Genomic DNA, 12,848 nt, shown 5'->3' with positions numbered 1-12,848 from the left:
ATGCTTTTTTGTTTATATGATATGCTGTATGAGTTCCAAAACGCCGTTTGTTATTCCTTCCCCTCTCTCTCTATCTCTCTCTCAAGTTTCTTCGATTTGAGTCTCTGATAATCCTATTTGTACCCCTTACCGCAAAAATTCTATCACTGGGATTGAATAGAGTTCTGAAACCCCAATTATCTAAGACACTTGTGCAGTCCACACACGCAAAGAACCTGTCTTGCCTCATCATCTAATTCATGTCGGGATTCCGGAACGTGGGTTGTCTTAAATTCTGAATCTTTCGGGGACTAAGAGAGCTCACGACTTCTTGGTCCCCAAAGACAGATAATGAGCCTGAGATTGCAAAGCCCTTTTCTTGGCACTCCCCTTCCTCTTCCTCGCCGCAAAATCAATGCTTTTGATGGTGGTAGAAGAGCGTTCCGCGGCAAGCGTGGTAGCATCTCCTCAGAGAATAAGAAGAATAAGAACGATTGGTTAGCCAAGTTCTCTCGCTTCTGTGGGCGAAATGTAGAGCTTTTGAGCAAGTCTAGGATGATGATGGAGGTTAAGTGTCTGAAAGAGCCTTTTGTTAGAAGCAGGGGTTTGGTTAAGTCTTTGGCACCTGTTTGGGAAGAAGGTTTGTTTTTCCTCAGGTGTTCTGTTTTCTTCGCTGTGATCTCTGGTGTTTGTTTGCTGGTCTGGTACGGACAAAACAAAGCTCGCGCCTTTGTGGAGACTAAGCTTTTACCCTCTGTTTGCTCTATGGTTAGTGAGAGTATACAGCGCGAGGTTGATTTCGGTAAGGTGAGAAGAGTTTCGCCGCTGTGCATAACTCTTGAGGCCTGCTCGGCTGGGCCTCACGGGGAAGAGTTCTCTTGCGGTGAGGTTCCCACTATGAAGCTCTGCGTCCGTCCTTTCGCTAGCTTGAGGAGGGGGAAGATTGTGGTTGATGCCATTCTGAACAATCCGACAGTCTTGGTTGCGCAGAAGAAAGACTTCACGTGGTTAGGTATACCTTTCTCCGAAGCTAGTCTGCAGAGTCGTTTGTCCTCTGAAGAAGGGATTGATTCTCGCACTAAAACTCGGAGAGTCTCTAGGGAGGAAGCAGGGATCCGTTGGGATAGTGAAAGAGATAGCGATGCGAGGAAAGCTGCGGAGATGGGCTATGTTGTTCCGTGTAAAGATTCTTCCTCTCAAGGTAAAGATGATGCGCTGAAGCACAATAGGCGTTTGAGTGAGATAGCGAATTTGAACTCTTTTACTTGCAATGATGAGAATGTTATGCATTCTGCGGATCAGCATTGCATGGACACAGGAGCTGATTACGATGTGAAGCACTCTGAGTTGGAGAAATCGTTTGGGGTAAAGATTCCTGGCTCAGGGCTCAAGTTCTTGTCCAAAATGTTAAAGGGGCCGAGGAAGTATAAATTCAAGTGGAATTCAAGATCACACAATAGCTCAATGTCTGATGTAAGCGCCAAGAAACGGATTCTTGAGCGGAGTGCTTCAGCGGCTCTGTCTTATTTCCACGGCCTATCACAGCAAAGGTCTGACGAGTTGAGTTTGGATATGCTTCTAGCCAAAGGTGAGAGAGAAACTAGTAATCAGTATGATTACCATGTGCCTTATGGGGAGCATTCATTATCTAATGGTTTGGATGGGAGGGGAGAAGGGCCCAAGGCTACAACGTTGGACAGATTCACTGTATCATGTGATCCATTCCTTATGACTGTTGATAGACTCTGTGGACTCTTACAAACTGAACGAAGCTCTACTGAATCTGAGACTTCACGCAGTCAAAGAGGAGATACATCCATGAATGTTGTGAATCAGAATTCACATGGTAATCGAAGTGGAAACCAACCTCGTGACTTTTCTTTCAAAAAGCATGAGCATCATCAGCCTGTAGCAAATCATTTGCGTCCTACTTGGCCGTGGAACATGAAATTGAAAGAAGTGGTCATTAATTTTTTAAATGGTTCGTCTAAGAAGTTAACGGGTGATGCTGCTGACAAGGCTTCTCAGTTGAATGATGTTTCTGATGAGAAGACACTACCATTTATGCTTGATTCTGTACAGTTTAAAAGTGGGACACTTATTCTACTAGCTTATGGCGATACAGAGCCCAGGTAACGGTCATCTATCCTTATAACTCTAATGTTCATGAGATTAGTATTGTTTTGTTTCTCATTGATTACTTATTGCAACCTGAGAGAAGTAGAGGTCTTAACAAGTGACTGATTTTGATAAACAACATTTATTATGTAGAGAAATGAGGAACATCCATGGGCATGTTAAGTTTCAGAATCACTATGGTCGTGTGTACGTTCAACTCGGTGGAAACTGTAGTATGTGGAGGTCAGAAGTAACATCTGAAGATGGTGGACTCTTGTCTGTTGATGTTTTTGTTGATACTGTGGAACAGAACTGGCATGCAAACTTAAAGGTTGCCAACTTCTTTGTACCGGTAAGGTATCGGATTGAATAGATGAGTTATGTTTGGTATCAATTGCAATGGTTGACTTATCTCTCTGTTCTGCATCTATGCAGATTTTTGAAAGAATTCTAGAGATCCCAATTGAGTGGTCGAAGGGAAGAGCTACTGGTGAGGTGCTTTTCTAATGTCCACTCTGTTCCATCTTAGTAAAATAAAGTTTTATCATCTTCTATGATTCATGGTTTTTGCCTTTTCATTTTTTTCTGTAGTAGTTTCCTCGTAACAATATCTCTACTTATTAGTTAGTCATTTCATTGTTACAAGCCGGCTAGAGAACACCTATTGGTGGAGTGTATATGCATGATAAACTGTGACAGATTCTGAGCAAACTTCTGAAATAAATATGTTTCACCCTTAGGTTTCCTTCCCCTAACTGTCTTCTCTTGCATTGCAGGTTCATCTGTGTATGTCTAGAGGGGAAATATTTCCGAATCTACATGGACAACTTGATGTCACAGGACTAGGCTTCCATATATATGATGCACCTTCTTCGTTTTCTGTAAGTCTTGATTTTTAAGTATTTTCTGAGTATGCCTTCTCATGTCTTTGTAATATACTTCCTGTCCGTTAGAACAGATCTATGATATGTGTCTTTCCATGTAATTGTTCAGATATGATGCCAGTCCAAGGTTTTATTTGTTGACTCAATCTACCTATTACCTTATATAATCTCATTTTGTTTTTTTGCAGGATGTCTCAGCCAGCTTGTCGTTCCGCGGCCAACGCATTTTCCTTCATAATACTAGTGGTTGGTTTGGAAAGGTTCCCTTGGAGGCTTCTGGAGATTTCGGTATTCATCCTGATGACGGGGAGTTTCATCTGATGTGTCAGGTAGCATATGTTATGTAAACCCCTGATCTGGATCACTAGTCTAAGACTATATGAAACTATTTAGCTACATAGGATGACTTTCCTGATCTTAATGTTTGATTTGTTTGTTTTTTCCCGTCAAAAGTGTTCATTGTTCATGTTTTGTTTCAGGTTCCTTATGTGGAAATTAATGCTTTGATGAAAACGTTCAAGATGAAGCCCTTGTTTTTCCCGGTATCATTCATTCTTCCTTGTGCATGTTCTGTTATACTTCACCATTTGTCTACCCTTTTCTTTATTTTCTTGTCTTTCTGTTTTTGCTTCGTGACTCATTTATCTTGTGCCAATTCCTTGTACCATCTTGGACTGCAGCTGGCTGGTTCTGTAACAGCTGTATTCAACTGTCAAGGCCCGCTTGATGCTCCCGTTTTTGTGGGGAGTTGTATGGTCTCTAGGAAGATAGCTTATCTGTCTCCAGATCTCCCTGCATCTGTGGCATATGAGTCAATGCTGAAAAACAAGGAAGCTGGTGCAGTTGCAGCCTTTGACCGTGTTCCGTTTTCGTATCTTTCAGCTAATTTCACGTTCAACACTGACAACTGTGTAAGTACTTTCTATGTCCACCTCCGTGAAGCAGTCTATGTCTAAAATTTCTTGAATATTCTCACATTAGCTTATTTCATTTGATAGGTTGCTGATTTATATGGTATTAGAGCTACCCTTGTTGATGGTGGTGAGATTCGTGGAGCAGGGAATGCTTGGATCTGTCCAGAGGTATGCGGTATTTACTAGCCCTCATCTACTTGCTATTTCCCTTTAAGTAATAGTTTAATTAACTTTCTTAAGATGTTGTTTTATTAGATCCATCTGAGGGACATTATGTATAGCATTTCTACATCCCATATCTTCATTTTGTCACCTCTTATTTAGCAATTTGTATGCTATGGAGTACTAGTTTTGTTTTTGCGTTTCTGTTTTTATTTTTGTTACTGAAATGGTATATATGTGTACAGGGGGAGGTAGATGATACAGCACTGGATGTGAACTTTTCAGGCAATGTATCATTTGATAAGGTTTTGCATCGTTATATGCCTGAATATCTTAATCCTGGGATGCTGAAGTTAGGTGATTTAACTGGGGAGACAAAACTTTCTGGGGCCCTCTTGAAACCGTAAGATTCTCTTGCCTTTCTGTTGGGCTATGGTTAGTGTTCACTCATGTTTTGTGCTTGTCTTACTTGCGTTATCTAAATTTTGGGGTGCAGGAGATTTGACATCAAATGGGCCGCACCCAAAGCTGATGGCTCCTTAACTGATGCTCGGGGAGATATTGTGATATCACATGATAACATCATCGTTAATTCATCATCTGTTGCTTTTGATCTATACACAAAACTAGATACCTCATACCGAGACCAGTGCTTGTCTCACCAAGACTTCACTCAAGGGGAGACCGTCATGCCGTTTGTTGTTGAGGGCCTGGATTTGGATTTGCGTATGCGAAATTTTGAGTTCTTCAGTTTGGTCCCTTCCTATCCATTTGATTCGCCAAGACCTACGCATTTAAAAGCTACAGGAAGGATCAAATTCATGGGGAAGATAAAACGACACAGTACAACAGATGATGGAGACGCTGAGTCAGAAAAAAGTGAAGATGCAGCTGCAGTTTCAAGCCTCGTTGGTGAAATTTCCATCTCAAGTCTCAAGCTGAATCAGTTGATTTTGGCCCCCCAACTGGCTGGACGTTTGAGCGTTTCTCGTGATCATGTCAAGGTAATCACCTGCTTTCTTACTTTTGGTGTATCATCAGTATCAGTAACACAAGTAGCAGTAGTAGAACTTTAATTGTTGAAGCCTTTTGCTTCAGTTCATTGTCTTTTTATTAAAGTCATTAAGGCTATCTTGTCAAAATTGTGTCAGTATGTCTCATCTATCTTATTTGAACAGTGTTCTAAACAGATTTTTAGTAAGATAGTTTAACCCATGATGTTTATACTAATATTTTTAGTATTGTTGCATATCTAGCTTGATGCTGTGGGGCGGCCAGATGAAAGTCTTACACTAGACTTTGTAGGTCCACTACAGCCTAATTCGGAGGATAATGTACAAAGTGGAAAGTTGCTCTCTTTTTCTCTGCAAAAGGGACAACTAAGAGCTAACGCTTGTTATCAACCACAACAGTCCGCTACTTTGGAGGTATTGCATTCTCTTGTCTTGTGTGAACTATATGTTTTGTTTGATTATTTATAGCAAAATAGAGGATCAGCAGCAGATGGTTTACATTTTTGTTCACATGCATGGTTGCAGATACGCCACTTTCCACTTGATGAGATGGAGTTGGCCTCGCTGAGAGGGGTGATTCAAAGAGTAAGCACATTCGAATAATTCATTATGTGCTATGAGATTAGTGTTAACTTAGAAAATCAGCTTGAGGTAATGATGAAACTATCAATAATATCTTACTTTCCATTTTACTTGCAGGCAGAGATTCAACTAAATCTTCAGAAGCGAAGGGGACATGGCTTGTTGTCTGTACTTCGGCCAAAATTTAGCGGAGTGCTAGGCGAAGCTTTAGACGTTGCAGTAAGATGGAGCGGTGATGTGGTATGTATTACAACCCTACAGATCCCTCTTCTTATGGTTTAGTTCTTAAGAAATCTAGAGAATAATCACCACTGATGTGTAGTTTAATAATCTCACAGTACATCATTTGCCTATAGAAGGTCGTAACTATATCAAGCCTTTTCATCTTTATGATTTACACCTTGTTTTAAGTGTTTCATGTTCTTCAGAGAACTAAAATTTGTAGTGAGATTAAGCCGTACATAATTGATAAAATCTCTTAGCTGTGAAGGCTATATGAGAAATGTGCATTATGATATGTCTTCTTATCCTTGTCATGTTTCTTCTTGAAGATCACTGTCGAGAAAACTATACTAGAACAAAGCAATAGCCGTTATGAGCTTCAAGGTGAATATGTATTACCAGGCTCACGTGACCGAGACCTTGGTCAGAAGGAAGCTGGCAGTTTCTTAATGAGAGCCATGACTGGACATCTAGGAAGTGTTATATCTTCCGTGGGAAGATGGAGAATGAGACTTGAAGTGCCTAAGGCAGAGGTTGCTGAGATGCTTCCTCTTGCAAGGCTTCTTTCAAGAAGTACAGATCCAGCTGTCCTCTCTAGATCTAAGGTTTGCCAACGTTTTTACTAAATCAAGTGCTTCTAAAATGCTAATTCGGTAAAAACTCAACCTGTATGAGCATGTTCATGTTCGTCTACTCCACAAATATGTTTTCTTTTTCCTCTGATTATGACGTTTCTTGGTTGGTGTGGCAGGATCTTTTTATTCAAAGTGTGCAAAAGCTCTGTGTACAAGCTGACAATCTTCGAGACTTGCTTGAGGTAATGTACCAAATATGGTGTATTTCTTCCATTTGAAAGTAACTTAGGGCTGACAATAAAACTGTGTAGGTGCATTAAGCTACTCTCTTTTTTTTTCTCCTAAATTTCACGATTCCTTGTAATCAGGAGATACGTGGGTATTATACTCCAGCAAGTGAAGTCATTCTTGAAGATCTAAGTCTTCCAGGTTTAGCTGAACTCAAAGGTCATTGGCATGGCTCGCTAGATGCTAGTGGAGGAGGCAATGGAGACACCTTGGTACAAAACTAATACTGTCATCTTGTTTTTATAATGGAAGGGTAAAGGCCCAAATAGGTTTTAACCTATTTCCTCTTGAAATCAGGCCGAATTTGACTTCCATGGAGATGATTGGGAGTGGGGAACTTACAAAACACAGCGTGTTCTGGCAACTGGCTCATATAGCAATGATGATGGTTTACGCCTTAAGGAGATGCTTATTCAAAAAGGAAACGCTACACTGCATGCAGATGGGACCTTACTGGGGCCAAAAACGAATCTTCATTTTGCTGTTCTGAATTTCCCTGTTAGTTTGATACCTACCTTGGTTGAGGTTGTTGAATCGTCAGCTAGCGATCTTGTGCACTCTTTGAGGCAACTCTTATCACCAATCAAAGGCATTTTGCACATGGAAGGGGATCTTAGAGGGAGTCTTGAGAAACCAGAATGTGATGTACAAGTCAGATTACTGGATGGCGCAGTTGGCGGTATAGACCTTGGACGAGCTGAAGTTTTTGCGTCTCTGACATCCAACAGCCGTTTTCTATTCAACTCCAACTTCGAACCATTTGTCCAAAACGGTCATGTGCATATACAAGGAAGTGTTCCCGTTAGCTTCTCACAGAAAGACATCTCTGAGGGGGAAGACAGAGAAACTGATAAAGGCGGTGCAGTGAAAGTCCCTAGCTGGGCGAAAGAAAAGGAAGATGACGAGAAGAGAACCTCAAGGGAGAGGAGTGAAGAGGGATGGGACAGCCAACTTGCAGAGTCTCTCAAGGGTTTAAATTGGAACATCTTAGATGCAGGAGAAGTTAGATTGGAGGCAGACATCAAGGATGGGGGAATGACATTGTTGACAGCCATATCTCCTTATGCAAATTGGCTTCAAGGCAATGCTGATATCAGGCTCCAGGTTTGTTGCCTGTGCTTTTTGTTATCTTTACATCAGTAGATAGTTAGATTAATCTTCCATGTGCTGAGCAGGTCGGTGGAACAGTGGGGAATCCAATTCTTGATGGGTCTGCATCATTCCACAGGGCGTCTATATCTTCACCTGTGCTCCGTAAACCTCTCACAAACTTTGGTGGGACCTTACATGTTAAATCAAACAGGCTGTGTATAACCTCATTGGAAAGCAGGGTGAGTCGAAGGGGAAAGCTGGTTGTTAAAGGAAACCTTCCCCTTAGGTCAAATGAAGCATCTAGTGGTGATAGCATAGAGCTCAAATGTGAAGTTCTAGAAGTACGAGCAAAGAATTTCTTAAGGTACTCGAATCATTTCGAGCTTGTAGTACATAATCTTAATATATATAATTATTCCCGGATCAGTTTAAGTTGATTTATATTCTTTACTCTTCTCAGTGGTCAGGTTGATACTCAGCTACAGATTAGTGGATCAATGTTGCAGCCAACTATATCAGGAAACATAAAATTAAGCCATGGGGAAGCTTATCTACCTCATGATAAGGGTGGAGGAGCTGCCCCGCTGAATAGATTGGCAGCCAATCAATCAAGGATTCCAGGTGCTTCTATTAATCAAGCAGTTGCTTCTCGATATTTTGCTCGATTCTTTGGTACAGAACCGGCTTCGTCAAGGATGAAGTTCTCCCAGACAACTGGTAACAACTTATATGCCTCCTCTGCTAGCAAAATAATCTATTTTGGAGTTTGTAGGGTAAAATTTTGGAAATCATCTCTGATGCTTGTTTTGGTGGTAGCAGGTGAATCAAATGCTGTTGAAAAGGAGATTGAAGAAGTGAGAATGAAACCAAATATGGATATCCGTCTGAGTGATCTGAAACTTGTTTTAGGACCAGAGTTGAGGATAGTGTATCCTTTAATCCTTAATTTTGCTATTAGTGGTGAGCTTGAGCTTGATGGCATGGCTCATCCCAAATATCTAAAACCAAAGGGTATCCTCACATTCGAGAATGGAGATGTCAATCTTGTGGCTACTCAGGTTTTTGTCTAATCTGTGTTTCGATCTTTTCTTGCATAGGTTGATGACACAAGCTCTCTCTTATCTATTTTGTTTTCTAAAACACAGGTACGCTTGAAAAGGGAGCACCTCAATGTTGCAAAGTTTGAGCCTGAGCATGGACTAGATCCTCAGTTAGATTTAGCTTTAGTTGGTTCAGAATGGCAATTCAGGATCCAAAGCCGTGCCAGCAATTGGCAGGACAAACTTGTGGTGACTTCAACTCGTTCTGTGGAACAGGATGCTCTCTCACCATCCGAGGTAAATTTGAAAGTCAAAACGTTTTCCAAGTGTTTTTCTTGATTGAATCCTCTGTTTTACAATATCACTTCTCACAGGCTGCAAAAGTGTTTGAGAGCCAATTAGCAGAATCCATCTTAGAAGGAGATGGGCAACTTGCATTCAAGAAACTTGCAACCGCGACGCTTGATGCCTTGATGCCAAGGATAGAAGGGAAAGGAGAGTTTGGTCAGGCGAGATGGAGGTTGGTGTATGCCCCACAGATCCCAAGTTTACTCTCTGTTGATCCAACCGTCGATCCTCTCAAGTCTCTGGCCAGCAACATCTCCTTTGGAACTGAAGTCGAAGTACAGCTCGGAAAACGTCTTCAGGTCAGAGGCTTATAAACATATAAATAATTTTTGTTTCTTTTTCATATGACAAGCAAAACCTTTACTCTTGTTGTCTTTTATCAACAGGCCTCTGTGGTAAGACAGATGAAAGATTCTGAGATGGCGATGCAATGGACATTGATTTATAAGCTCACGAGCCGCTTGCGTGTCCTCCTTCAATCTGCGCCTTCAAAACGGTTGCTTTTTGAATACTCTGCAACCTCACAAGACTAAAAAGCTTTTGCCTTCCTCTGGTACATGGATGAAGCCGTTTGTTGAAAAGGAAGGGACTCTGCAAGGTTGTAGTGAAATTTGGTTATTAGCATTTGTTATTGACAGGAAAATTATTTTATTATTTGGTCAGGTTGTTTCATTGTTTTTGCTTTTTCTAGTCTGTAAAAAATTACGTTGTACATGTTAATTGTTAGGGCATACAAAATTATGAAATATCCCAGTTTACAAAGGTTTACAAAACAGAGAAAAAAATGGTGAATGAATTTTCTAAAAAGCAATATCATTAATGAATTTTCTAATTTAGTCTTATGAATGTTGCCTAATTACAAATGCTAATAACGTGATTAATCCAAAGTAAATACTAAATCATGTCATGTTCCAACAGATAGATAGAGTCCGATAAATAAAAATGAAGAGACCAGAGATTTTGGAACTAAAAATTTCCATTACTAAAACATATTGAGATTCATTCATTCAGAACATGGGACCTTCATTGGTGGGCAATCTTCTGAAGAAGTTGCTGATACCACTGGGCAAATCGTTGCGAAAACACTGGAAGTTAACCCAACGGACGACAAAGCAGATAAACACAAACTTCTGAAAAAAAATCACGTGATCCCAAAACACGTAGACCAAGACCACCATCGCATAACATCCAAGCGAGAAGCAAATCCAAGCTAGTGGACTGTCAAGCAACGACAAGAGCGCGCAAAGCCGTTCGCATTGCGAAGCAACGTCACCGAGTAGTAACATCACATTCTCCCCCATCTCCCTCCTCAACCTATCGTACCTCATCCTAAGAACGTTCACATCGACCACCGACGACGGAAACGTGTCGAACTCTTCGGCTAACTCGTCTAGGTCGGGCGAGTCGAGGCCCCAGAGCTTCAAATCGACGGGAACCAAAGGAGCTGGGGGACGAGCGTCGACCCCAAGCACCAACCTGTTGAACTCTCGCCTCGAGAGTCTGAAGATTTCCAGAAGAGATATAACCGCAAGGTAAACCGGAACCACATGCCAAACCGCAAGGCACAAGATCCAGTACCACCAACCAAACACAACCACTAAACTTGCGACACACGCGATGATTTTCGGACGAAAATCCGTCGTTGATCTGACCGTTTCCTTCATCCAAACGCACCAATTAAACATCCGAGCGGCTCTACGAAGCCTCTCCAAGTTAGCGTTGGTGATTCTCATACTGAAACTCTTATTCGTCGGCCTCAGCATATCCAAAACGACCTCCTTTCGTAACGGCGGCTCCGCCCTCGCCAGATTCAGACAGTTCAAACGAATAGCTTGCCATCGCAGATCCTCTGTCTGAACCATCGACATCGGAGATTTGTAGTGGGCTTTCGGTAGCATCCATCTGAAAGGAGACGTAGCTCGCACGTACGGGTTCGCTACACAAAGGCAACGAATCGCGAGCTGAAGCTCTCCCGTTTTCTTTAACCCATCTTCCCTTAGAACCAGAATCGGACATGAACAAGTGTAGACCCTGTCCCACTCAAGTGACGTCAGTGGAATCCTTACTTTTCCAATAAGACCATCCAAGTTGTTGTTACTAGACACCACCGCGAGTTGGTTATTATCGAAGATTCCGAATGTAACGGTGGTGCATTTATCGTAAACATCCCACGAGTACTGTTCGTTCCACTTCGGCGAAAAGCTACCGACCACGGTTCGAGTCCTAGCCCATTTGTTCCCGTACTTAGCCACGACGTAAGCGTCAGTACTCCTCCTTCCATCTCTCCACTCTTTCATTGGTTGTAAACCAGTAGCACCCAAGATACCAATCTCTAGCTTCCCGAGCAAATCGGGCCATAGCCCTTTAGCGAAAGCTCGATAATCGCTAGAGTATTGGATGCATTCGTCGAATACGTGATACGCTTGATCAGTGGCCAGTTTCATCTTGATTCTGCTAGAGAACCGCCTCGAATCGCCAGCCGGTTCCACCTTAACCGGCGGTTCAATGTCGTAGAACAAGGCTGGTGCGGATCCAGGGACTTTAACCGCAGTCATCTCAGAGAGCTTCTTCTCTAATAACCCTATGCACTGGCCGTTGACTTTATCGAATAGGGTTATGTAGACAGTTTCATCTAACGGCTCAGATGCAACAAAGATGAGATCTTGATTCCACGACGGGTTCGAACCTAAAGAAAGCTCGGTGTATAGTTCGACATCACCGAGAGTTGCTCTCACGTAAACCGAAGGTGTTCTCTTTACATCGTTACAAATCAAATCGTGACCTGAAACAATCGTAACCCTAACGTAACATAGCCTTGGAGCTAGGTATAGTTTAGGTCGCGTGTTGCTCACGCAACTAGCGCTAACATCAGAAGCGTCCGAGAACCATGCTCGTGGATAAACCTCGTCGGCTTGTGTGCCGAACCAAACCGACATCATCAGTTCCATGTTAGCCATAGAGTACCACTGCGGCGCAATTCTTGCATCGGGAGGAACCCTAAACGGAATATCAGCGGCTACCTTAAAGTTTTGCTTGCCTATCACGGTACCGTTCTCCCGTCGACCGTCCTTTAGCGTAACCGACAAGACATCGCCTTTTGTTTTGTCGAAAGCGAATACTTGATTCCACTCCATGTTTGGTCCAAGTTTTAGAGTTTTGGTGGATGATTTGTAGTTTCCGAGAGTGATTTCCACGATGGGGTTATATGTGTCTGCTACGATAGAGTTGTTGATGGCTTTGATTACTTCTACGTAAAGGAACTCCATTTGTTCGACGAGGTCATGTGAAGAAGTTGGGCCGTTAGGGTTTCGAATTCCTCTTTCTCCACCGAGCTTTGGAGAGATTTTCTTGACAGAGAAGTCATCTTTTTTGGCAGCCATTTCTGAACAGAAACTAGAGAAAAAGGATAAGAGATAACTGTAAATCTTGATTAAGGGTTTATACATACTCATAGTCGATGGTTAAAGATCACATATATTTTTATGAACAATATGTACAGTAAATCTTACAAAGAGAGCGCTTTTGAAAACTATTTCCTTAGTTTTCTTAGTTTTCTCAACATTTATTACAAGGGTAATCCTTTTGGGTAAGAAACTCAAAAACATATTGTTTCTAATATAATTAAATATTA

The 12,848-nt window shown here is 41.8% G+C and overlaps 2 protein-coding genes across 3 annotated transcripts; one reads left to right on the top strand and one right to left on the bottom strand.

The window, feature by feature from the left end:
* Window positions 1–9,963, top strand: LOC106391138 (protein TIC236, chloroplastic). Of its 2 annotated transcripts, none has more exons than XM_013831709.3 (23): window positions 1–2,111; window positions 2,251–2,449; window positions 2,533–2,592; window positions 2,874–2,978; window positions 3,170–3,310; window positions 3,461–3,523; window positions 3,662–3,892; window positions 3,980–4,063; window positions 4,303–4,460; window positions 4,554–5,061; window positions 5,314–5,484; window positions 5,596–5,655; window positions 5,770–5,892; window positions 6,204–6,479; window positions 6,626–6,691; window positions 6,818–6,949; window positions 7,035–7,841; window positions 7,913–8,193; window positions 8,290–8,546; window positions 8,649–8,887; window positions 8,975–9,166; window positions 9,244–9,516; window positions 9,604–9,963. In XM_013831709.3, exons 1-23 carry the CDS (start codon window positions 331–333, stop codon window positions 9,748–9,750), a joined length of 6,354 nt encoding a protein of 2,117 aa, XP_013687163.1. In that variant the 5' UTR covers window positions 1–330; the 3' UTR covers window positions 9,751–9,963. The 2 variants fall into 2 exon arrangements, with proteins under 2 accessions (XP_013687163.1, XP_013687162.1); XM_013831708.3 differs by having other exon boundaries at window positions 8,646–8,887.
* Window positions 9,853–12,814, bottom strand: LOC106393931 (FT-interacting protein 3-like). Its single transcript, XM_013834570.3, has one exon. It carries the CDS (start codon window positions 12,667–12,669, stop codon window positions 10,225–10,227), a length of 2,445 nt encoding a protein of 814 aa, XP_013690024.2. The 5' UTR covers window positions 12,670–12,814; the 3' UTR covers window positions 9,853–10,224.
* Between the last annotated feature and the right edge of the window lie 34 nt (window positions 12,815–12,848).

Source organism: Brassica napus, chromosome C4 (assembly GCF_020379485.1).
Source record: "Brassica napus cultivar Da-Ae chromosome C4, Da-Ae, whole genome shotgun sequence".
NCBI classification, from domain to species: Eukaryota; Viridiplantae; Streptophyta; class Magnoliopsida; order Brassicales; family Brassicaceae; genus Brassica; species Brassica napus.
The sequence above is the reverse complement of the archived record's forward strand: the minus strand, read 5'-3'. Positions and strand labels throughout refer to the sequence as shown.

What these genes read in the sequence shown, in the direction of transcription:
- LOC106391138 (XM_013831708.3), top strand. Translation starts at nt 331, where the DNA reads ATGAGCCTGAGATTGCAAAGCCCTTTTCTTGGCACTCCCCTTCCTCTT. An exon ending in AGTTTCATCTGATGTGTCAG is followed by an intron (nt 3,311 to 3,460) that starts GTAGCATATGTT and finishes GTTTTGTTTCAG; the next exon opens with GTTCCTTATGTGGAAATTAA. An exon ending in AACAGTCCGCTACTTTGGAG is followed by an intron (nt 5,485 to 5,595) that starts GTATTGCATTCT and finishes GCATGGTTGCAG; the next exon opens with ATACGCCACTTTCCACTTGA.
- LOC106393931 (XM_013834570.3), bottom strand. Translation starts at nt 12,669, where the DNA reads ATGAGTATGTATAAACCCTTAATCAAGATTTACAGTTATCTCTTATCC.